Here is a 23,979-nt window from a genome sequence, read left to right on the forward strand (position 1 = left end):
ATTTCTTCTTGCTTTAGGCTCACATGAAAGGGGCCAAGATCTAAGTGACATATCGAGCTGGGACCCCAAAAAACTGCTCCAATTCCATTGTGTATAATAAGATTCACTGAACATGACTAGTCACTTTGACGGTTTTAATTTTAGCATTTAACTTTACAGTGGTTTTGATAGAGAGCATTCATCCTCTGTACACCCCTAAGGTGCCCCAGGCAGGAAAGATTCACAATTCATTCATATACAAAATTACTTGTGTTTACAAATTTTTGGCAATTTATCTGAATAACCCGTTTTCTCCTATTGCCATTGACCCAACCATTGGAAAAGAGTTTACAATAATTTACATTTGAAATATTTCAAAGTGCTTAATAGTGATCAGGAATATTTACAAGTGGCCTATACAAATATGTACAGGTGGTACACTATAGCACAAGTTGTTTCTGGAATATGGCTTTCTATGGAAAGTGCTTTAAATAGTTGGTCAGTGGTAGTACTGACAAATTCAAGGGTTACAGATAAACAGTAACCATCAAAAGCTGAATTGTGGACAGATATTTACAGAGTTCTGGTAACCTGTATAAGATTTACACAGGCTGCTCCACACATACAGGTTTCTTCATTCTTCCATCTTGGAAGAATCTTCAGCTACTTGCCTGTTACCATCCAAAAGACTGTAGAACACAAGTAGATTGCCAGCTCGAGTATTCAAGCTAGATCATCATCTGTGCTTACAACGGATATCTGTATGGAAGGAGCAAATGTGTATTAAAAGCAAGTCTTGGGTTGCAAGAAAAAAGTCACTGGGCAAGATATGTCTTGTTCAGAGACTTGTATAATTTGTATCTTTGCAAGGTTTTAGGTTTCTTTGGAAAAAGGCAAGCCAGAGCTAGGTTACATTAACATAAAACATTCCTTTTTAAAGTCTGACATCTAAAGCCTATTGCACTTCAGTGTTGTGTGTTTTTGGTAGCTGAAGTGATGAAACCAGGCTTGCTGCTTTGCATGTTACTAGAACCACTAGACATGCTAGAACCACCTGCCCTCCCATACCCCAAAAATGGGTAGGACACCAGCCTCACTTCACCTGCCAATTAATACTGATAAAAGGGACATTGCAGAGGGACCCCTGCTTAGAGTAACTAGCTTGTTGGCAAGTCATTCAAGTGTATGCAACAGGGATGTTTGCCAACTTTTGATTTTAAGGCTCATTTGATAGCAAGCCCAATGCCTTACAGCTCTATGTACTGGGTATCTGCCAGGAATTCTACATGCTGCCTGGCCATGGTGTCTGATGCCTAAAAGTGGCATATCATAACTGCTGTGGCATTAGTTCTTGCCTCGTTCAGCCCAATGCTTTGGCTATGGGTCTTCCTTTGATCTCCTACTGAAGTATAGTAAGGAGATGGTCAGGTCTGAAGTGCAGATCATGCCTTCCAGTTGTATTATAGGAAGGTTGGCCAAGTTTGTCAGGAGTAACTACTTTAGAAACCAAGACAATATTTGGCCATCTTGAGACTTCAACTACAAAGAGCATGGTCTTCAACTGCCATTTTGGCTCCCACCTAGAACCCAAGTATCTGTACTTACTGCAGGGTAAGTGTGTCCTACTGAACTGCTGTGTCTCCCAATGTCAATAGTGAGATCTTCTTCAGTGGTTTTCAAGTAGACAGGATTGTCAAAATTCATGCTTTTCATATTCTTGTGTTGCCAGTTACGCCACATGAAGTAGCCACCTGCTGCTGCTGCCAGTGCCAGTAATACTGCAATAAAGGAGACAAGTCATGAGTTGCTTGACATTCAGCTAGAATGATTTCTAGGGCGGCTTAGCTCATAGTCCTGTGGTAGTCCAGTTTTAGTTCTTCCTATGGGTGCAAGCCATTGATAGCCAGAAGCTTTGTTTTCCCTCAACTGAATTTTTAGGACAGGCTTGTGCTACTATATTTGTTCTAGTTGCATCCCCACCCTACAATAAGACAAGTTACCATGCAATGGACTGTTGGTTTTAGGGCTGGTGGAATATGATAGCAGATTAAGTAGGTAGAGAACAAGTGATAGTGCTCAAGACTTGAATGACTAGATCTTTACAAGTGCATGGCTCCCTTTTGTATGGGATGTCAGGAACAGGGAGTAGTTTTAAATGGGCTTAGTTTCAACACTAGTTGATTTAGTGCCTCTGAAAACCGAGTGCCCCTAGCATGGACATCAGAATGTTCTGCTTTTGGAACCATCTCTATTTTGAGAGACTTATTTTCAGACTTGTCAATCCCTTGGAATGATGTTGAGTTGTACCCAGCCACTCTAAGGTAGGGCCTCACTTATCTGCACCCAAGTACACTTACCCAGAGGAAGAATAGCCCAGGCAGCTGAAGTTCCTTTGGCAGAACTGACTTCTGACACAGCACTGCTGAAATTGTGTCCTAGAAGAGGAATAAATACAATCTCATGTATTCTTTACTGATAGGTTGGCAGAATTTAGTCCAAGGCTAGCAGCTTCCTCAGACTGTAGTGAGGAATCACCTTGTCTCTATGCATTAAGCTAGTGAGAAGTAAAGAATGCATTCTAGAGCATGTAGCCCACTAAGTACTCTTGCAAATTCATGCAACTGCAGAAAGTTGATTTCCTAGGAAGAGAGTCTCACTGGTAATTTTCACGGCCAACATGAGATGCTAGGCTATCACAGGAGGACATGCTAGAACTAGCCTTAACACACCACACTACTCACTTGCCATTTGAGATGTGAATGCTGAACATGTTCCCTGTTTGCATGCACAGGTTTAGCATGTTTGTGCTAGTTGTCTGAGGCCAGTTTGTATACTCTGATCAGTCATTGTAATGCATGATTGAAAGCGAGTTATTGGGACCAATACCTCCAGGAACTGGTCCAACAGTTGGTGGTTTTTCTGTTGTGCTGGTATCTTTTGTCTCAATGTAAGCCACAGTAGTTCCAGTACCTGAAACTGGTTATAAATCAAGAACCCAGTTAATCCTGAAGTTCTGAAATTGCTTGCTATTAAGCTGTGGTTGTGAGTGTTTAACAGATGGTAAATGGTCATGCAGCTTTTAGATTTTATTGGACCAAAGTTCTTGACTCAGGATGTGATAGGTTTACTCTGCTAGGAAGTTGCAATCTCAGCTGCTGGTTTTTTTACCCCCCCCCCCCCCCCAGAAGTCTGATGCTTTGGGAAGTATGGTTGGACAGTTAAATATGCCTTTTACATAGAAGCCAATAGCTTGCACCACAAGTTGGATACTCCTAGAATCCATCAGTTTTCACTGAAAAGAAAGCTTGGATACAAGTGAACCAGATTTCTGGTGTTTCACTAAGTGGTGCAACAAAGTTCAAGTTTTGCTGGGGCCTGCTGGTAGCTATCCAAAGCTGTAAGATGCAAGCTAGGTAGGCACTGTATTTGATAGGACATTTAGAGGTTTTGCTCACTCCACAGTAATCACTGGAAACAGTCATACAGGGATGAGTTTTTGGAGTGCTGATCATGAACTCCAGCAGAATGTAACATCAACTAGTTCAAGAGCACACTGTACAATGTGTGCATGGCTACTTAAAGTTCCTCTGGTTATTTAAGGAGCTCCTACAGGAATTTTATTACTGTACAGAGCTTTGCCTGCCATGGAACTGCAGTCTAAGGACCACTCAATGAGTTAAACTGGGCAAGAGATTGTTAACTCCCAACAGAGCACGAGCCTATTCAACTTTAGCACTTACCTGCTGTTCTCTGAAGCATAACTGAATCCTCCAGTTAAGAATGCTAGACCCCCACCCAAGTCTGTATCCATTAACATCTGATTACTTAAAGTTACAAGTTAGGCCAGTGGTTCTCAACCAGAACTACATGTACTCCCTGAAAGACCTTTGCATACCCCCAGAGTATATCAACTCATCTAGATAGTTGCTTAGTTTTGCAGGCTTCATAAAAGCACTAGCAAAGTCAATACAAACTAAAATTTTACAGACAAAAGTGAGAAAACAAGCAAGGTTTTAGTAATAGAGTGCAGTGACCCTTGTCTTTAGGTCTGATTTTGTAGGCAAGTAGTTTAAGTAAGGTGAAACATGCAGTATGCAAGAAGATGACTCTTGAAGGGGTACAGTAGACTGGAAAAGGTTGAGAACCACTGAGTTAGGCAAGCTGTGTGGATGGCTCTGAAAGTCCCAGCTATCTAGTAGCTCAGGTCACTGCCACACCCTCATTCTGATGGAATGCACAAGGTCTGATCACAGTATATGGTGATGAATATGCAGAAGCCAGGCACAGACTTGCAGGTAATGCAACAATCATCGCAAGAGTTTGTATTTCAGTTAGACCACCACAGTTTAAGTCCCAACATAAATGCTAATCATGTAGCAACAGTGGAGCCTTAAATCTGTCAGATTAGAACATTACTGTAGAAGTCTTGATTGCAGAAGAGTCCCTCATTAGGTCCCCTCTACAGTAACTTTTCAATTGTGTCACTGTACCTTTACATCTTAGGCCATCATCTTGTAGGTTGTATCCAGTAGGACATATGCAGGCATACTTTGGAGAGTGTTCATTTATCTGGGGAGCAGGCAGGCACAGATACTCACAGCCACCATTCTTCATGGTCTCATCACACCAGTTTGTGCCTGTTGGCACAAGTCAGTTTTAAAAATCAGACCAGTGCTTTAGTCTTGCAGACAATTGTTTAGCATTGGTACATGGCAGAGGATATACTGACTGTCCATACATGACTGGACAGTTTCTAGGCCATGGAAATCAAGCCATGAAGCAGCACAGTATACAGCTTTACTCTTCAGGGGACCTCTGAACAGCCCCACTGTACTACCACCTCTACTGCAGTGATAGTTCTGCTTAGTGTGCTTTTTGTCAGTCAGATTTGAGCTCGTCTCCCATGTCACTCCCCTACAGAAGGATTTTCTAGGCTTCTTTAATACCTACTTGATTTAATAGTAACAAGGCAGACAGACATTTACAATGAAAGTAACATTGCCACAGTTTACATCTGGTACCTGATGGTTGAACAAGCTCGTGATACACAATGATATCCTGAGCATCGTTGAGATTGTTCACTAGTGTAGCCAATTCAGATCCTGTAAATTTATTGGCACCATAGACTGCTTCATTCTCTCCATCAATCCAGTAGACACGGTCCTAGAAGGCAAAGTTATTGCAGCCTATTATGGTTGGGACCAGTTTGGTTTGTCCATCACCAGGGATGGTTAAGTTGTCCCCTGTGCATGGTAAATCTGATTTAGTGATCACAAGGACTCTGAAGTATCAATGCAGTTCAACTAGATTAGGATCACTCACATTATGGTTGAGGCAATGTGAGGTTGTTAAATTTGCTAGCTAGCCTTAGTGTGGAATATATTCACTTTTGTATTTGTTACTCAGCCTCTATAGAGGCTACAGTAATCCCATTGCAGCAGCTTTTCTGCAGTCTTCCATTTATTAGTCTCTTGCTGTACACTGCCCCTCCAAAGGGGGCCTACAGTCACAATTCCCTACTGGATGCTTGGAGACTTACCTCAAATATTGTTAGAGCAAGAGGATGAGCAAGAAACTCATGCGATTTTAACACAATCCTACGATCCTGGCCATTCAGATCCACACTGGACAGCATATGTAGCTTTGAATCAAGCCAGTAGAGGCGGCTTTTTACAAGATCTAGGAAGAGAAGTTGCATTTTAGTACATTGAATCTGATCACAAGCACTTGTTTTACCTGGAAAACCTCACTATTCATATTGCCTTTGGGAGTACTTAACTTTGGGTTAGAGCTGACAAATGCCATCTACATTGCATATGCATTTGACTTCCACTGGTAGGGAAGTGGAAGTTTTGACTTCCCCATGACGGGAAAAAAAAAAAATGCACTAATTCACATAGGGCAGTGGTATTACCACAGTAGGACCTGGATTGTGGTTCTGAGTGGAGATTGTAGTCCTATAATTAGGACAAAATGTTGGTCAGTGGTACCCTATGTTGGTGCTACCTCATGAATGAGGTGCCATTTTATCTGCCAGCATCTGCTATGGTCAAGCAGCAAGCAAGCTGTCAATGGGGAGGACACTTCAAAAGACTGCCAATGCTTTGACCAAAGCGGCTAATTTTAGAATTGGAAGAAGCTTGACTGCATAGTGCCTAGAGGCCATGGCTGCCCCTAGTGTTCAATGCCTTCTCATGGTTACCATGCTAGTGTAAACTTCTACAAGTTTTCCAGGGAATCTTGACTTGCAAACTGGGATTTCTTAAAGATCTAGTGATGTCAGTATTTCTGAAAGGCATTTTGGGCTCTCAGGGAAGTTAATTTTGCAAGAACATGAAATACCTAGTGCAATTCCATTAGGCCACTGGATGTCTGTTGTCACCAGTTGCTGTCTACCAAGTCCATTCATTCCTGCCTTTTCTATTTTGGCTGGTTCACCCCAGTCAGACCAGTACATAAAGCTGTAAAGAGTCAAGTCATTAGGCATCCTGCAGTTTAGCTATATTGTAGTTTAAATTATACTTTAACACACAAGCAGCAATATTAGCTTGTATGTGTTGTAGTTACAGGAAGGTCTAGAATTAATCTATACATTATGGCTGAGCCAAGCCTATTCTAGTGTGCTCAACTTGTCACCTTCAAATGGGTATGTTCTGCAAGCTTGTTGCTAACCAGGTTTCATCTTATTGCTTTGTAGTTTGCTTACCAATCTAGGTCAGTATAGTACCAAGATGACTTGGCATTAGTCTGTTGTACAGTGTAATGCTCACCCAGAGAGAGGATCCACAGCTATGGAGGCTGGCTCTCTTAGGCCTGTATTAAACAGGATCTTCCTTTTAGCACCATCAAGACTAGCCACTGAGATACTCTTCAAAGCTGAATCAGTCCAGTAGATGTTCTTGTAGACCCAGTCAACAGCAATTGCTGCAGGACTGTGTACATTGCTTATGATTTTTAAGTGTTTGCCCACCTTATCACGACTATCAAGTGAGGCACTGGAAGAGAAAAAAGGGTAAGATTTGGTCTTTGTTTCAATCACTGTACACTAGCGGAGATGCTCCAGTTGAGCTGGTAGCAGTCTGAGGCATATGTACAAATCTTGAACACAATAATTCTGAAGCAGCTAGCCTCAAAATTGAAAGATTCGTTTAATCTAGACTCAAGATGTTTGCTGCCCTTTGTTAACCTTTAGTTGAACTAAACTTTTAAAGTCAGAACAGTTGGCCTCAAGTTGTGCTCATACTTTGGCTGCAACTCCAATGTCCGTAGGGGTACATGCACAGCTTTGAGTAGGATCCTCCTACTCAATAGGAGTGTTTGACTTCAAGGCTATGGTTACTGAAATTAGGAATTCTTAGAGATTCAAGCTGTACACAAGAGAATGCTTGTCTGACTTAAGTCAGAGTTTTTAGAAGTCTTTAGCCAGTCACTTTAAGAGCTACAACTTCATGAGAACAAACACTGAGGAAAGTTTGAAGCAGGCAGGTTTACCTGAAAATTGCTTTTTGGCTAAAGTCAGCCCAAAAGAGTTTATGCTCAGCAATGTCAGCATCTAGAGCTATGGTGTTTCTTAGCTGCTCTACGAGCTGGAGGTATTCTTTCCTTTCCAGACCAATCTTCCTGATGTCCCGACGATTAGTGAAAATCAGACACGGTTCTTTTCCTAAGGAGGATTTAGAAGTTACTTGCTGTTTTAGTTGACAAGTCATTCTTACTACATTAGTGTCATCCCAGATGTTTACATGCTTTGAGTACAGTGCTGATAGAACAGGAGTCTAGCAGCCACCATGTGCAGAGAAAGCATCAGCCTCCTTTGGCTCCCCTACGCTTTCACACCATCAGCACTTAGTGCTTTGAGGGACAGGTCTCTCCTGCAGTTTATAGCTCAACCTGAAAGGCTGCCAATGGTGTTTTTCCTCCACCCCCAGACAGTGTCCTCAATATTTGAGCTTACTGAAGGATTAAAAGAGTAGAGTACTGTGCTCAATTAAATGCCTCTGGAGGATTTCCTGTACCATACAGAGAATGATGGTACAAGTGACTTGTTGCAGTGAGGTCTTCAACCTCTGTGCTGTTGAGAGCAGAGGCCGATTTAGTTAATCTTTGAACCCAATTTGTTGGGCAGAGTTTAATCAGTCCTCTGGTGTATTTGCTATGGGGAGCTGTGTACTGTAGACCAGCCAGGTGCAGTAATTCTGGTATACCTTTGTCATAGCCTCTGAAGAGGCTACCTTTGCTTATATTTCTAATGCTTTTGGACTCCTGATAAATTGAGTATTGCTAGTAGTGCTTACCTACTGCCTTGCACACTCCAGTAGCTAGATCCATTTGATAGCCACGGCTACATTCACATTTGTAGCCTCCTTTTAAGTTAATACAGATTTGACTGCAGATCCCAGGATTCCTGCATTCATCAATATCTAAGAAAGACTGTAAAGTTAGTATTGAAACAAGATTAACTCATTTAGGGGGTCAAGATGGTAGTAGATACTTGCCTCCACATGTCTTCCTGTTTATCAGTTCAAACCCAGCTGGACAGTCACATTCATACCCAATAACTAGGTCTCTGCAGATATGAGAGCATCCACCATTGTTCACCAGGCATTCATTCAAGTCTGGAGTAGAATTAGAAGAGACCCAAAAATAGTTGGGGCAACTTAACTGAAATCTCAGGCCATCCATGCCTGTCTAAACTAAAAAGGCTACTAGTTCTAGAATACAGCAGAAATTAGAGTACTGGCCAAGATTCCCTTTGCAAGAGACGCTTGTTAAGAGTCCTGTGGGACATGTTGGTGCTCATGTTATTGACATGTAGATAGTTCTGCAAGTACATCAAGTGAGCCAACTGCAGACTTCAGCAAAGAGAACCTCAGTGCTATTTGGAGCTAGGGTTTCTGTAATAGGTTTTACAGTTATCTGCAGCCTGGTTCATGACTAAGCATAAAGCAGCACATTAGTCATTTCAGTTATGTGCAAGCTTAAGTTAGAGGATGCAGGCAAGCCACTGTTCAGTTCTAACTAGAAGCAAGATCCTTTAGTCTTTAAAGAGAGTCTCCCAACCATGGAAAGTTAGACTAAAGGCACCTGCACTGGTTCTTGCAGGCAAGAATCAGACTAATCTCAAGCCTATTGAGTGACATTCCAAGTAGGTGGCTCACTTACTGCATTCCTTGAGGGGTTCGTCACTCCAGTCCCGGCAGTCCTGCTGCTGATTACACACTTTGCTGATGTCTATGCATTCCCCACTTCTGCACTTGAATTTGCCAGATCCAGAGCACTGATTGACTGTTGAGGTAATGGGAGGGAAAGGGCCATTAGATTAGATTTTTTTAATCTAGAAAGCCTGTTAAGAAGAGTTTCACCACTTAGTTCTGTTCTTACCATTTTTACAGTTGACTTCATCAGTTCCATCTAGACAGTCTCTTACACCATTACATTGCCTGCTACCATGGATACAATTCCCATCTTCACATTTGAACTGGTCTGGTCTACAAGTCCGGGAAGCTGGAGAGAGAAGTGCTGCAGAGTTAGAATCCTGAAGGTCTTGGTGACTCAGTTACAGAACTAATTGAAGCCTTAAGATTTTTGGGAGAGCCAGTGATTGAACTAGGGAAGTAGTAATGAGTTGGAATTTCTCCTCTTTAATAGAAAGAAGTGGGACTGCTAAACATGGAGGATGGAGTGAAGGTTAAGGATAATCTAGGCATGGCCCAATATCTAAACAAATACTTTGCCTCAGTCTTTAACGAGGAGACTAGGGATAATGGTAGGATGACAAATGGGAATGAGGATATGGAGGTAGATATTACCACATCTGAGGTAGAAGCCAAACTTGAACAGCTTAATGGGACTAAATTGGGGGCCCAGATAATCATTCAAGAATATTAAAGGAACTGGCACGTGAAATTGCAAGCCCATTAGCAAGAATTTAGTGAATCTGCAAATTCAGGGGTTGTACCATATGACTGGAGAATTGCTAACAGTTCCTATTTTTAAGGAAGGAAAAAAGTTACCTGGGTAACTACAGGCCTGTTAGTTTGACATCTGTAGTATGCAAGGTCTTGGAAAAAAGTCTTGGAGAAAGTTAAGGACATTGATCTCAATGGTAATTGGGACCAAATACAACATGGTTTTACAAAAGGTAGATTGTGCCAAACCAACCTGATCCCCTTTGAGAAGGACAGATTTTTAGATACAGGAAATCCAGTGGATCTAATTTACTTGATTTCAGTAAGGCATTTGATATGGTTCCACATGGGGAATTAGCTAAATTGGAAAAGATGGGGATCAATATGAAAACTGAAAGGTGAATAAGGAAATGGTTAAAGAGGGGACTACAACAGGTTGTACTGAAAGGTGAAATGTCAGGCTGAGGGAGGTTACTAGTGGAGTTCCTCAGGGATTGGTTTGGGACTAGTCTTATTACTGACCTTGGCACAAAAAGTGGGAATGTGCTAATAAAGTTTGTCATCTGCAAAGCTGGGAGGTATTGCCAATACAGAGAAGGACCAGGAGATCATACAGGAAGATCTGGATGACCTTGTAAACTGGAGTAATAGGATGAAATTTAATAGTGAAAAGTGCAAGGTCATGTATTTAGGTAATAAACAAGAATGTGTTATAAGCAGGGGATGCATCAGTTGGAAGTACAGAGGAGGAGGACCAGGACCTTTGAGTACTGGTTGATCACAGGAGGAGTATGAGCTGCCAGTGTGATATGGCTGTGAAAAAAGCTAATGTGGTCTTGGGATGCATCAGGTGAGGTATTTCCAGTAGAGATAAGGTGGTGTTGGTACCATTATACAAGGCACTGGTGAGACCTCATCTGGAATACTGTGCAGTTCTGGTCTTCATGTTTGAGGATGAATTGAAACTGGAACAGATAGAGGGGCTACTAGGATGATCTGAGGGATGGAAAACCTGTCTTCTGAAAGGAGACTCAGAGCTTGGCTTGTTTAGCCAAAGCTAAAGGCAACTGAGGGGAGATATGATTGCTCTATAAATAGATAGAAGGAATAAATACCAGGGAGGGAAAGGAATTTAATCTCAGTACCAATGTGGACACAAGAACAGATGGATATAAACTGGCCATCAGTAAGTTTAGACTTGAAATTAGATGGTTTCTTTAACCAGAGGAGTGAAGTTCTGGAATGGCCTTCCAAAGGGAGCAGTGGGGGCAAAAAAAAAAAAAATCTGGCTTCAAGACTAAGCTTGAAAAGTTTATGGAGGGGATGGTATGATGGGATAGCCTAATATTGGTAGTTGATTGGTCTTTGACTATTAGCAGTAAATATGTCCAATGGCCTGTGATGGGATGTTAGATTAGAATTCTGTGTGGTAACACAGATCCCACCTTTTTTGGGTGTCTGGCTGGCGAGTCTTGCCCACATGCTCATGGTTTAGCTGACTGCCATATGTGGTGTCGGGAAGGACTTCCTCTAGGGTAGATTGACCAAGGCCCTGGGTTTCTCCTCCTCCCCCTGCCCCCCAACCTTCCTCTGCAGCATGGGACACAGGTCACTTGCTGGAGGATTCTCTGCACCTTGAAGTCTTTAAACCATGATTTGAGGACTTCAATAGCTCAGACATAGGTTAGGGGTTGGATACAGGAGTGGGTGGGTGAGAGTCTGTGGCCTGTGTTGTGCAGGAGGTCAGACTAGATGACCATAATGGTCCCTTCTGACCTTAAAGTCTATGATTGTAGAACAGTTACTTACGGCAGTTTGTTTCATCACTTCCATCCTTGCAGTCTGAGTCTCCATCACACCGCCACTTCTTGTGAATACATTCTCCTGAGCCACATTGTACTTCACTAGGAGAACACTTCACAGGATGGGCAGGCTGGCGGCCACATTGCTCTAGAGATTCATCTGACTGGTCTGAACAGTCTGCGTCATCATCACATACCCAGCTAATAGGGATACAACTAGAACTTTTACATTGAAATTCATGTGCTCCACAAGTAGGTGGTGTGCAGTCCAGTTCATCACTACCATCACTGCAGTCATCCTGGCCATTACAGACAAAGTTTTTGGAGATGCACTGCCCACTGGAGCAAGTGAACTCTGCAGGGCTACAAGTTACATTGCCTGGTAATAGAGAGGGAATTCAATTAGTGTCAGGATTTTAGAACTATGACTGCACTATCTGGTTTTCTACAGCAGGTTCTTAACTTAATTGACCTAACTCAAAAGTTAGTCTTCTACAAAGGGGTAGTGGTGAAGATCACTTATGCAAGTATTTCAGAAAATTCTAGTTAGTCACTGCAGTCATTAAAGCTATTGCCATTCTATTTGTTAGGTTCATGTCCCATATTTGGGAATTCTATTCCTCTATATCTATGCAAGCCTTTACTCTGAAGCTGGGTATAGTGTCTAAGTCTTAGAGACACTTTTACAGCATCAGTTCAGAGGACATTTGTTTTAGAATGTGAGCTTCTTGCACCTCCTCTGTGCATTTTGTTGGGATGGTTCTTGAACATCTGTGACTGGAGGGCAGTGGGGGAAGAGTAGGGAGGAAGCTCTGCTCTGCACTCTTTGAAAGTACAGGCTAGGGGAAGCTAGATATCATCATCTTTGGTAACATCTATGTTAAGAAAATAAGCTGTCTAAATCTAGAGATAGAGCCCCTTTTAGTACATGTTTAGGAGGTGGGGAATTTGTTAGTGTAGCAGCTAATGCTGTCTGCCATGAGGCTTTATACAACAGCAGCTTTATGAAATCCAAATGACAGGGGACTAGCCACATGAGTATTCTAGTACTAAGTGGATCACCACTAAGCAAATGACATTAGAGAGCAAAACTAATGAACTGTATAATAGTTAGGATGGTCCAACAAGTTAGTTTTGCTTTGAGTCTTGAAAAGAATCATTGCTATTTCATTTCATTGCTTGGAGTGAATCCATTTGGAGAGAGAATGGATTACTACTTAGCTACTGCTGAGAGCCTGGTAGTTGGTACTCAAACTATAATTCAGATTTCATGTTAGGAGGCAGTGTCCTTGCTTAGAGGCACTTATTTTAGTCTTAAAATTTGTCTGATATTAGACCCATAGCAGCACTTACAAGTGTAGTCCTCACCATACAAATGAACAAGTTTTAAAGTCACTTATAGCAAGTTTAACTGAATAGGACTAGAAAAGTAGCATTTGATTGTATGATATGACTACTAACAGTCACTCTAGTTGAAATTATAGTTTTAAGAGCACCAGTTGGCTATTTCACATAGCTAGTTCATCTTCAGGCCAAGTACATTTGAAAAAAGCTATACAGGCTACCATTTGTTTCTTCCCTTACCACAATTCTCTTCATCTTCACCACTGTCACAGTCATTTTCACCATCACATTTCCAGGACAGAGGGATACACTGAGTTGATCGAGGACCACAGCTGATTTCATTTACCCGGCATGTTCTCATGTCTATTGAGAAATGAATTAGAGAGGGGGTCAGTTTCAAGAGCTACTTAGGAGGTCTAGAGTTTAAGTTTTAAAGATTCCACTGAAAGTGTTTAAACTCAGATATTGCTCTTTGTGAAAGTGTAAAGCTGCAGTAAGTTTACTGCTGTTTTCACTGTCCATCCCAAGTGATATGTAGAGTCAATTCTAATACTTTGACCATTAGAAAGGGCCTCAGGTCATTCTAGGAGAGGAAGAACTGTTTTATCTGGCCTATGGAGGTTACCTTATGAATTATGCTGATGTCTATCTGTATGGCACATGTTATTTTAGAGTTACTGTTTCATTCTCAGAGAAGGAGGGATACAAGATAGGATTAAGTTAATTAAGAAGGCAGTTAAGTCTGCCTGTGCAGTCCCATGCAAATGTTTGAAATTCTTAGTCTTTCCCTTCATTATACTGTAGCAGTGGATGCATGAACTGACTTTCAGGTGCAGCCAGGGCCATGAGGTACCCTTTAGAGTGCTGTATTCACAATCAAGAGGGCTAGAAACTGAGTCAAGGTCTTCTATTCTGGTTCTTGTAACTGAATTGGAGTCTACAGAATGCATCAAGGGCAGAAGGACAATTCCAGGACATGCTCAAAGATCTTCAGACATTCTATTAAGACATCCCTGTTATGTTTCCACATAAAAGGTAATCTTGAGCAGCCTTAATAGCCCACAGGTCTGGCTAAGATTACAAAGAGGTAATGGGGGCTTTATGCAGATAAAGAAATAGATTAATCTATCAGACACTGAAGTCTCTCCCTTGTTCCTGATGAGATAATCCGTAACTCTGAAGACTGTTCTTTGAAGGGGCTTTTAAGTAGAGTGGACAATACCCTGGTAGCCTGAAGAGCTCAAGTAGTGGGTATATGCAACTGATTTATTATAAGAAGCTAGTTTTAAAACCTAGGAGTTACGACAGGCTACAAGATGGACAGTTTTTGGTTGAGAGATTTAATTTGCTTGTCAGCACAATGATTGGCTCACTTACGGCACAGTTCAGGGCTTTCATCAGATCCATCTTCACAGTCTGGGTCCCCATCACACTGCCACCTGTTAGGGACACACTGACCACTGTTGCACACAAAGTCAGATTCAGCGCAGGTCTTCTTCACTGCAAAGGAAGAGTTCCAGTATGTTTAAGTACAATTATATCTTAACAGCCAATCTCCTAGGATCAAGAACCTAGGATGCCACAAGCATTTTACTGCAAGCCTAATGTTTAGGATATTCATCTCCTGTGTTATGGCATGAACTTCTAGAGAGTTGTACCAATTAATGTTGGCTATGAGCAATGAGATATGGTTTACAGTCTTTAAAGAATTGCCACTGAGCATTATCTTCACTCCTCCCACCCAAAGCTGCTTTATAAAGCACTAATAGTTTGAGTGTATTGGATGCAAAGCAAGTGGTCTTGCTATTAAAAGATTGCAAGACCGACACCTGCTTGTATCCATTTGTAATGGAATGCACAGATACAGCAATCCTGCCAATATTTGTGGCCAACAAGTTTTGTTGCTCATGAGTTTTGAGTTGCTCATCAGTGGACATCTTAGATTTAAGTCAAATTTTAGAGTCTAGATTAGGTTGAGGTATTAACAGGCAAGAATTCTAAGTTGCACACAAGAGGGACTTCAATAAAGTCAGACTGAATTAGAGTGGTTTTCACATCTGCATTACAGTTTAAACTGTATATACAAGTACTCAGTAGCTTGGGTGGAAAGAAACAGCTTTTGGTATTTCTTGCACTTCAACTTTTTGCTTTTAAGAGGCCAGCCTCAACCCTGCAAGAGAAGTCTAGTTTGTTAGTGAAGATGTTACCTTTGAACATCAGTTCTCATTTCAAGTTAGGGGAAGGTGAAGGAAGTTGCAATCTGTCAATATTTGTTTCAAGCGAGAATATGGCATTGACAGTCAGAATAATCTGACCAAGATGTTTGCTGAAAAACAGTAGGTGTAGCAGAGATGTACAGTCACTGGGAGCAATAGCTCAGTGATTTGAGCATTGGCCTGCTAAACCCAGGATTGTGAGTTCAATCACTGAGAGGGCCACTTAGGGATCTGGGGCAAAAAAATCAGTACTTTGTTCTGCTAGTGAAGACAGGGGGCTGGATGGGATGAACTTTCAGGGTCCCTTCCAGCTCTATGAGCTAGGTATAGATCACTGTAGGCTACATGTTTGCAGGTGGATGAAATTTTATCTTCAACTGTCAACTCTTGCTTTTGAAGAGCTCAGTCTGCAATAGATTACAGTGTTCCTCTTTTGCACAGGAAATTCAATTCAGTCCTTTAACAAATGCAAGTATTGTATTTAATTAGTGATTAGCCAACATGATTAGACATGGTGGAAATTGGATACCAGGGGAATTTAATACTACCTGTTGTGCTAGAGGAAAGGAAATGGAGGCTGTAATCCATAATGATTATTTCACTAATATTAATCTACTATGATTTGTTATTTTAGAAGAGAACTCAAGAGTTAAGTTTAACAGATTCTTGAAGGCAGAGTTGCATTGCAGTACTAAACTGGTTTTAAGTAGAAATATTTAGCTAGTTCAGAGGGACACTGCAGGAGAAAGCAAGAAACAGTATTCTAGCTAGTTTTTCCCTTTTTCAGCTCCATGTGTGTCAAGGGATTGGTGACAAAATGGTCTAGGACTGCACAGGCAGCTGTAAGGAGCTCAGGACAGAAGAAGCTGACTAGTTCTCAGTTTCCTTGTACAACCCTCTAAGACAGTGAGATTGTCCTGGGACAAAGCAAGAGCGCTATGGAACACCACTGCAGACACATTTGGAAAGAGGGGTACCCCTAAAGATGCCTTATGGGGCAGCTAATGAAGTACTTTGCTTGTTGATATATTTTAAGCTGTCCAACCATCTAGGTAGGTGTTCCAGTCATATCAGAGACTGACAGCTTTCTGCTCAAGTTTGTCACCATCTTAAGTGATATCTTTATAGCCATGGGAGGGGTCAATTACCTTGACTAGACAGAACAGCTAGCTAAACCTCAAAGCAACAAGGGCATTATAGCTGCCTGGACTCAATCCTGCAGAAGTCTGAATGCAAGTTTTAAAGCTACACCTGTGTGAGAATACAATATTCTTGAGCAAGACCAAGATGGCATTAGATTTGGAAATCCTATAAAACCCTGGTTTATGAGCCTGTTGACTCTGCCTGGCTCACTCACCACTAACCAGATATTAGCATTAGTGGAACTCTTCTCCTAAGCAAGACTTTGTTATGCCCCACCAATGGCGTTTACTCAAGGAACACACTGCAGTTGCACAAAGGCTTACCACAGGAGCTCTCATCACTGCCATCAGAACAGTCTTCATCTCCATCACACTTCCATAACAGAGTTATACAGCGTCCATTACTGCACTGGAATTGAGATTCTTCACATTTTGCTCTTGCACCTTGAATTAAGAAGGTCAGTCAGTCAAGCTACTATAGCTACATTTTACTGATATCAGTTTAGCATTGGAAGCTTTTGCTCAAGACAGTGGGACAAGAACTGAATCCCTTGTTTCACAAAGACTGCAGAGGTCATTAAGAATGCTTATATGATGTTCATTAGCAACTAGATCAGTGGTTCTCAACCAAGGGTACATATACCCCCAGGGGCACATCAACTCATCTAGGATTTGCTTACTTTACAGCAGGCTACATAAAAGCCCTAGCAAAGTCAGTACAAACTAAGATTTCATACAGACAGACAATAACTTGTTTCTATTGCTCTAGGTGCTGTACACTGAAATGCAAGTACAATATTTATATTCCAATTGATTTTATAATTAAATGGCAAAAAGCAATTTGTCAGTAATAGTGTGCTGTGACACTTGTATTATGTGATTTTGTAAGCAAGTAGTTTAAGGAAGGTAAACTTGGAAGTATGCAAGATACCTGGAAGGGGTACAATAGACTGAAGAGGTTGTGAGCTACTGACTTTGATCACTAAGTGCATCATTCATGCATGTTACTGTAGTCATATCAGGCCAGTGAAGTGTTGAGACAAGGTTATTGACACCACATTTGAATCAGGAATTTAGTAAAGTTCACTGAAGTTCAGCTGAGATGCCAAAAGGCCAGAGATTTAGAGTGATGCTGTTGCTAAAGGACTACAGTCTTTGTCTTGAAGTTTGCAAGACAATACTTGTTTCAGGGATTTTTTAGATCCAGGACATTTACATACACAGATGTAAGAAAGCCTCTTTTCATGGGCCTTTTTTACTTAGAAGCAAAAATAGTTAGTGTGGGAAAGATTACCTGCTCTGACTTCAAATGTAAGTGTCTCACTCTGCATCTCTGAACTATACAAGAGTTCTTTTCTGACAGTTTGGACAATATTTATTAAATAGACTGTTTGGCCAAGTGTGGTATGGTCAGGTTTACTGGGTTGAAATCCACTAAGCCTAGGAAGCTTCAAGGATGACTTGTCACATCCAGTTATGTTTTCCATGCCATATCTCATGTTACCTCACTCTATGGCAGAAATAGACACGGTTTCCAACACAACACATTTGCCCTTGCAACAAGACTGACAGCTGTGGCAATTCATACACTTGTGTTCCTCAGTTAGGTGCTTTAGAAAAGAGCCCAGCCTATTTTAAATCTGTGACAGCATATGGAGGAAGGCTAGGTTTCAGCTCTATTGTGAAAGCTTTTAGAAGAGTTTCCTGCTATATGGAAATTGAAGAGTCTGGCAATAGTATGTAGGTTACATACTCTGCCAGTCAATAGAGCTTCAAATCCAGGGCAGCAGAACAAAGTCTTTAAAAAAAATCCACTAGGTCTCCCAACTGTTGAGCCAAAGGCAACCTCCATGATGCTTTAGCGAAAGCCAGATATGGTGTTAACACCAGGTTAAAAAGCTCACCCTTCTAACAGGTCTCTAAGTTAGATGTTTACAGGGCTACCACATCCTTACTATGGGGACATCACCCCAGCATCAAAGACTATAGCTCTGAAACCAAGTTCAGTTTTAGCATGTGTTTATGGCTAAGGAATAGGTGCACATCCTTCTCCCCAAGAAGACTCATGCTTAGGGTGGGGAGGGGACATATGATCTTAGTATTAAGTTACAGCACTTAAGTTTTAATCACAAAAAGTCCAAGGATAAGTAAGTGTTGTGCCTCATGCAGACGTGGTCTGTGCATGGGCAGCTCAGTTAGATTGCCTTTGTTTGGTGTTGGTTTTAGTTAGAAGTGTGTAATAGATTTGAAGACAGTCCTTCAAAAATCTGAAGCCATTAGTTTTATTTTCTGTACTAGAATTGTTTGCCAAGTGTTTGAGTTAGAGAAAGATGGGTACAAATGTTTACAGCTCTGTTGCACTATGGGTATCAGTTATGATTATGTATTCTGTTTGCAAGCTGGAATCACTACAGCTTTCTGTACATGTTTCATAAGTAGCTTTTCCCCAATACAACTTGTTCAAGTGAAGCTGAATGACCCTATTCCTCATAGGAGAATCATATGCCACACAGACACTGTTTGATATCAAACCAGTATCAGCTTCAGTACAGCAGCAGTCTCTCTAGCAGTTGTAAGCACACAAGACAAGGCTTGTGCGCTTACATGCATTACATTTATGTTTTAAGGTCTAGAGGAGTGACTATAGCATGATGCAAGACTCTTGCTTCTCCCTCATTTGTTGCATCATTTGAGGAGTTATTTTCTTGGCATCAAGGCTAGAAGGCATCTATTTTTAGCTTTTACAAAAAACCCACACCATTTGTTTGCAATCTATTCTAGCAAGAGTTAAATGCTAGCCAGTATACCAACTTTCTTCAATTATACCACAAGAGCAGTCAACTTGCTGACTTAGTTTGCAGGAAGTCCACTGCATAATATGGGGTGGCCATCAACTTGCCACCAGGTGGTCCCAAAAGTACTGGCAGAACAAATTGGGTGAGGGCAAGTGCAGTCTCACCTGCAGAACATCTAATGTTGTCAATACATGCTGTGCTGCCAAATGTCAGCCTATATTAGGAAGTCAATGTATTTCAAGTTTTGTATGCAAGTTGTCTTTAACAGTTTAAATATATTTCACTGCTACAATGTCTGACAAGCAGACAAAACAAGATCAATTTTTGATTAGATCTGTCAAGACATAATGTCTCATTTTATAGGATGTTACAGTAGTGAAATACCAGTTAAACTGAACTTCTTTAATAGTCAGATCTTTTGCTATGATTATCCACGCCAGCCTTGCATATCATGCAGAAGTTCAGCCAGTGAAGGGGCAGGTAGTCAGAAGCAAACATACTATTGTTTGGGGCAGATGAAGATAGTAACAGGTCCTAATCTAGCAGGAGATAGGTCTCTAGTGTTTTGGGACCCTTGATTCCCATTTTGACATGGGATCATTCAAGGAGAAAACACAAAAACAAAGTTTTAAATACTACATTCAGAAAGCATGCCTAGTTGTAGATGCAACATCTACATAGATCACATTACCGCAACTCTAGTGACATCTGCATTATTCTACATAAGTCTGCATTTAAGCATTTAACTCCAAGGGAAATTTAATCACTTGATACTTCAGTTTAATCACTACTGCTGCAGTGATTAAGTTCAGGATTGCAAGTTCATTTGATTAATAGTACTACTAATCTGTAGGAACAAGTTAGAGTAGCTAAACTTTACTTTAAGGATGTGTTTTGTTCCAAAAGACTTCCAGTTTTAGGGCTCTGAACCAGCTACACTAAACAGCTGCTCTTCAAATAACTTGATTTATAGTTATTTTGGTACTAGAATAGGAATGGTCTACATCCCAAATTAAGCACCAGTCTGTATTTCTGTCTTTAGACTCAGAAGTACTTGTCCTTTGCCAAACACTGGGGCAGTGGCAGAGCTATCCTTTACCTTAGATTTCTTCCTCCCCTCCCTGATTTGTTACATAGAATATCAGGGTTGGAAGGGACCTCAGGAGGTCACTAGATACTGCTAGCTAATGCTTAGTTTGCATAGTACTTTGAGAATGGGTTCTGTGAAGTGCAACAAGTAGTTAGCAACAGTAACCTAGAAGCAGAAGCTACTGATTATGTTGGGACACATAGGTATGAAAGGGCAAGATCACATCTTTAGTGTTTTGAGTTTAAGTTCTTAGAGATTACAGATCATTACCATTTGACTCTGAACCTGGATGCATGAGCCCCTTTACCTTAAGGTTTGTTCATACAGTATGTCTATATCAACCACATTCCCGCAAGTCTACATCCCTGTAGCAGGAAGCTCAATGAGAAATATTACTGTTGATTTGCCTTTTCCTTAAACTAGGCAAAGGTGCAAGTAAGTCTCCATGTACATATTTGAAATCACTCAAGTTAGACTGTTGGCAATGTCTAGTCCTATACCTCCACTCAAAGGAGATGTGTTACTGGTTTCAAAAACAGTGAAGTAGTAGCATAAGCTCTTCTGGGCAAATCACTGCCTTGGTTCCTATTTAAAGGGGTTGATTACTCAAGATCAAGTTGTCTGATTTTTCAGATAGTTTGGAAAAACAGAGCTAATTTCATCTGAGGCTGTGATATTGCTTAGTTGGTTTTCCCTGAGGACTGTCAAGTATCAGTCTGGAAGAAGAGTCTGTTCTTGGAAGTGACAGTTATGAGGTCCAAATAACTGGATTACAGTAAGAACCAGAATGGGGATCTGTCAAAGTAGGCTTTAAAAAAGTAATGGGTAATTCCCTTCAGGGTAGTTCTTACCCAATTGCTTTAGCTGGTTTCAGCCTAAGCCACTTCAGTTGTAGTTGTGCACAGCTATGCCCCTTCATTTTTGGTATTTACTAGTTTTCTGAAATTCAGTTTTTTTTTTTTTAAAAAGCTACTTTTAACACTTAACTGATTTTCACCCAGATTGTCTTTTCTAGGACCCAACCTTACAATGGACTCCCCACAAGACTTCAGCATGTCTGTTTCTTCTGCACAGACAATAGGGGAATGAAATGGGCAAGGAGCTGGGTCCTGGCAAGTGAGACTGACTGCTGCAGCAACAAGCCTGCAGAGAGCCAAAGCCTGCACCCATTAAATACTGCTCCCCCACAACCAGACAGCAACCCCTTCTGACCCCAGACCTTCAGCACAGCCCCAGGTAGGGGAAGCTGGGAGGGCTGAGCTGAAGGGTCCCACCCAACCATCTGTTTCTTTTCTGTCATTTGGCACATTCCCATCTGCTTCCTTTGCACGGTGGGCAAGTAAGATTGTTTCCAGAACCTGCTTTCCACCCAGGACCTGTTGCTGCAACATTTAGGAGGCCTACATGGAGCAGAAGTCTTCAATTACTATACTGAGTATCCCCCGTGATTGTCAGGCACTCCCATTTCTGTAGGTCAAACTGACTCTCCCAAGTCTCCCTCCCACATACACCTCAGTTGAGCCCTTCTGCTCACAGCAGGCTCCCAATACTTTTGTTAAGGTCATGCTTGGTCCATGATATCACTGTTGCTTTCCAATCTTGAGTGGTGTAACAGATGTTCATTACTACTTTGTATATGGTGGAGGGAGTATTACATGCTCTTCCCTTCATCCCTGGAAGCAGTTCTAGCTACTTCATGTTTTCTCTTTGGCAAAGCGCTTGAGTGTCATCTCAAGTGCTGATACTGACTAAGGAGATCTGCTTGGAGGTGTTGACTCTGCCCCTTTCCTGAAGGGAGAAGTAGTTTACCGCCAGTGTCAGCAAGGCCTCAGAATGGCATTTTCTAGAGTGCATTCTCCCCCAACTAACCCACCATTTCCTGATCCTAAAAATCTCTCAAGTTAACTAGTACATTCTTGCATTTGTTGCTGTCTGGCAACTGTAGTCATCATAACAGGTCTGGTGACCCCTAATTGATGGTTGGTCGCCAACTAGACATCCAATCAAAATAATAGCTAAGGTGTCATTGCAAATGTTAACTTTTTGGTTAAACAGCTGTAGGCAGAACAATTTAAGACACCTACATATGGGCTTAAACACTCAGGATAATTAAACCTAAGTTGTTCTTTCAGGTTTGTGACTATAAAGTCAAAGTTCACCCCTCCCCCACAATGCCAACCAAAAGAGCATTTACACAAAAATAGAAACTATAGTTGGCCTGAGTTGGGGCCAGTGTCACTATCTACTAGAGCAACACAGGAACCACCAGACAACTCCTGAAAGATACCCATTCAGTATTTGGCTATACAGTATTAGATAGCTCATAAGTACACACTACAGTCTTCTTCCCCCTCCCCTTATGCAAGCCAGCCAGCCTCTTTCCCCACACCCAAAGATCATCCTACACCTGGAATAAGGAGGCAGCCAAGTATAATTGGCCCCAATTATTGGGTGACAAGTACTATGAACCTTACCATGCTTCTTGCGGGGATTGGAAATAGAGTGAAATCCTGTAATGGGCTCTTACAAAACTCAAGTCATTTCCTCAACGTCTATTGTTTGGATGGCAAGCTAATAAAGCCATAGGGATTGGGGCCCACCTACCACTGATCCACTGCAAGTGGGGAAGTATTCCCCTCCCACGTAGGGAGTGAGGGAGGGGTACTTCCCTCCAGAAGCTAGTCCTCTGCCGATGTCTTCAGGCCACAGAGCTCCGACTTTCCCATGCTCCTGCACGCTCAGCAGCGACAAGATCCGTGTGCTTGTTACTCAGCTGCTGAGCTATGGAGGAGGAGCAGTTCCTCCTCCACTCTTTCCCTGCGTGGCCCTCCCCACCTCCCAAACACGGCTAGTCACGAGCCTGCCTGAGAGCGCTCGCGCGCCCTGCTCTCCTCCGGTGGGACCCTCTGGATGCAGCAGCTCAATAACCTACATGCAGTTTCATTGAAGGCGTGATTCCCCAGCACGCGCCAGGGGTGGGAAAGGAACTCAATCCCCATTGTCCCCGCAGAGGTGCCTCACGTGAAAACGGGCTCAGTGTCAATTCAACAGCACGCGCCCACCCCCTACCCGCCCCGGCTGCAGGGCCGAAACACACAGGGGAGGCGGGGAGGGAAAAGGGACACCAAATAAAAACGCCCCGAGCCCCACGATCGCTACTCACCGCGCACACAGCCGCGCTCGCCCAGCAGCCAGCAGAGCGCCGCCAGGAGCCAGAGCCCCCGGAGCGGGGACGTGCCCATCGTGTGCAGCAGCTGCTGCGCGCACAACAAGTTAGCAGTCTGGGCGGGGGAGCTCCCCGGTTTTCGGCACCTTGCCCGGCCGCCTGCAGGGAAGGCAGCTCCGGCAGGAAGGAGGGGAGCGCGCGCACCGGCCCGGGCTAGTGGGGAGTAGCGAGCCGGAGACATGCACAATGGGGAGGGTGTCCCCGCGACGCTCTTATACGAACCGCCCAGCTCCTGTGTGCGGCGGCCGCCCGGTGACTCACGGGGGCCCCCGCCAGCCGCTGGTTGGCTCTCGAGCGCCTCCAATCCCTGCCGCCTGCCCTAATTTCCTGATCCACGCAACCTGCCGATGGCAGCTGTGCTCGCTCCTCCATCCCGCCGGGCGCTGCTGCTGGGCAAGGCAGGGGCACGGCCGCACAGGTGAAGCTGCTGCGAGCTGCTGGCATCACCTGTGCGCGAGCGGCTGCCGCAGTAAGTAG

The 23,979-nt window shown here is 42.5% G+C and overlaps 1 protein-coding gene across 2 annotated transcripts; it reads right to left on the reverse strand.

Annotated features, from left to right (window-relative positions):
- Positions 1 to 120: 120 nt before the first annotated feature.
- Positions 121 to 23,719, reverse strand: VLDLR (very low density lipoprotein receptor). Of its 2 annotated transcripts, XM_034773558.1 has the most exons (19): positions 23,440 to 23,719; positions 16,716 to 16,835; positions 14,411 to 14,533; positions 13,274 to 13,396; positions 11,697 to 12,068; positions 9,361 to 9,483; positions 9,142 to 9,264; positions 8,475 to 8,594; positions 8,274 to 8,399; positions 7,471 to 7,642; positions 6,750 to 6,974; positions 6,322 to 6,440; positions 5,519 to 5,658; positions 5,001 to 5,142; positions 4,470 to 4,616; positions 2,866 to 2,955; positions 2,337 to 2,414; positions 1,585 to 1,757; positions 121 to 738 (listed from the first exon to the last, which is right to left on the reverse strand). In XM_034773558.1, exons 1-19 carry the CDS (start codon positions 23,681 to 23,683, stop codon positions 703 to 705), a joined length of 2,796 nt encoding a protein of 931 aa, XP_034629449.1. In that variant the 5' UTR covers positions 23,684 to 23,719; the 3' UTR covers positions 121 to 702. The 2 variants fall into 2 exon arrangements, with proteins under 2 accessions (XP_034629449.1, XP_034629450.1); XM_034773559.1 differs by lacking the exon at positions 2,866 to 2,955.
- Between the last annotated feature and the right edge of the window lie 260 nt (positions 23,720 to 23,979).

Source organism: Trachemys scripta, chromosome 6, assembly GCF_013100865.1.
Source record: "Trachemys scripta elegans isolate TJP31775 chromosome 6, CAS_Tse_1.0, whole genome shotgun sequence".
Taxonomy (NCBI): domain Eukaryota; kingdom Metazoa; phylum Chordata; order Testudines; family Emydidae; genus Trachemys; species Trachemys scripta.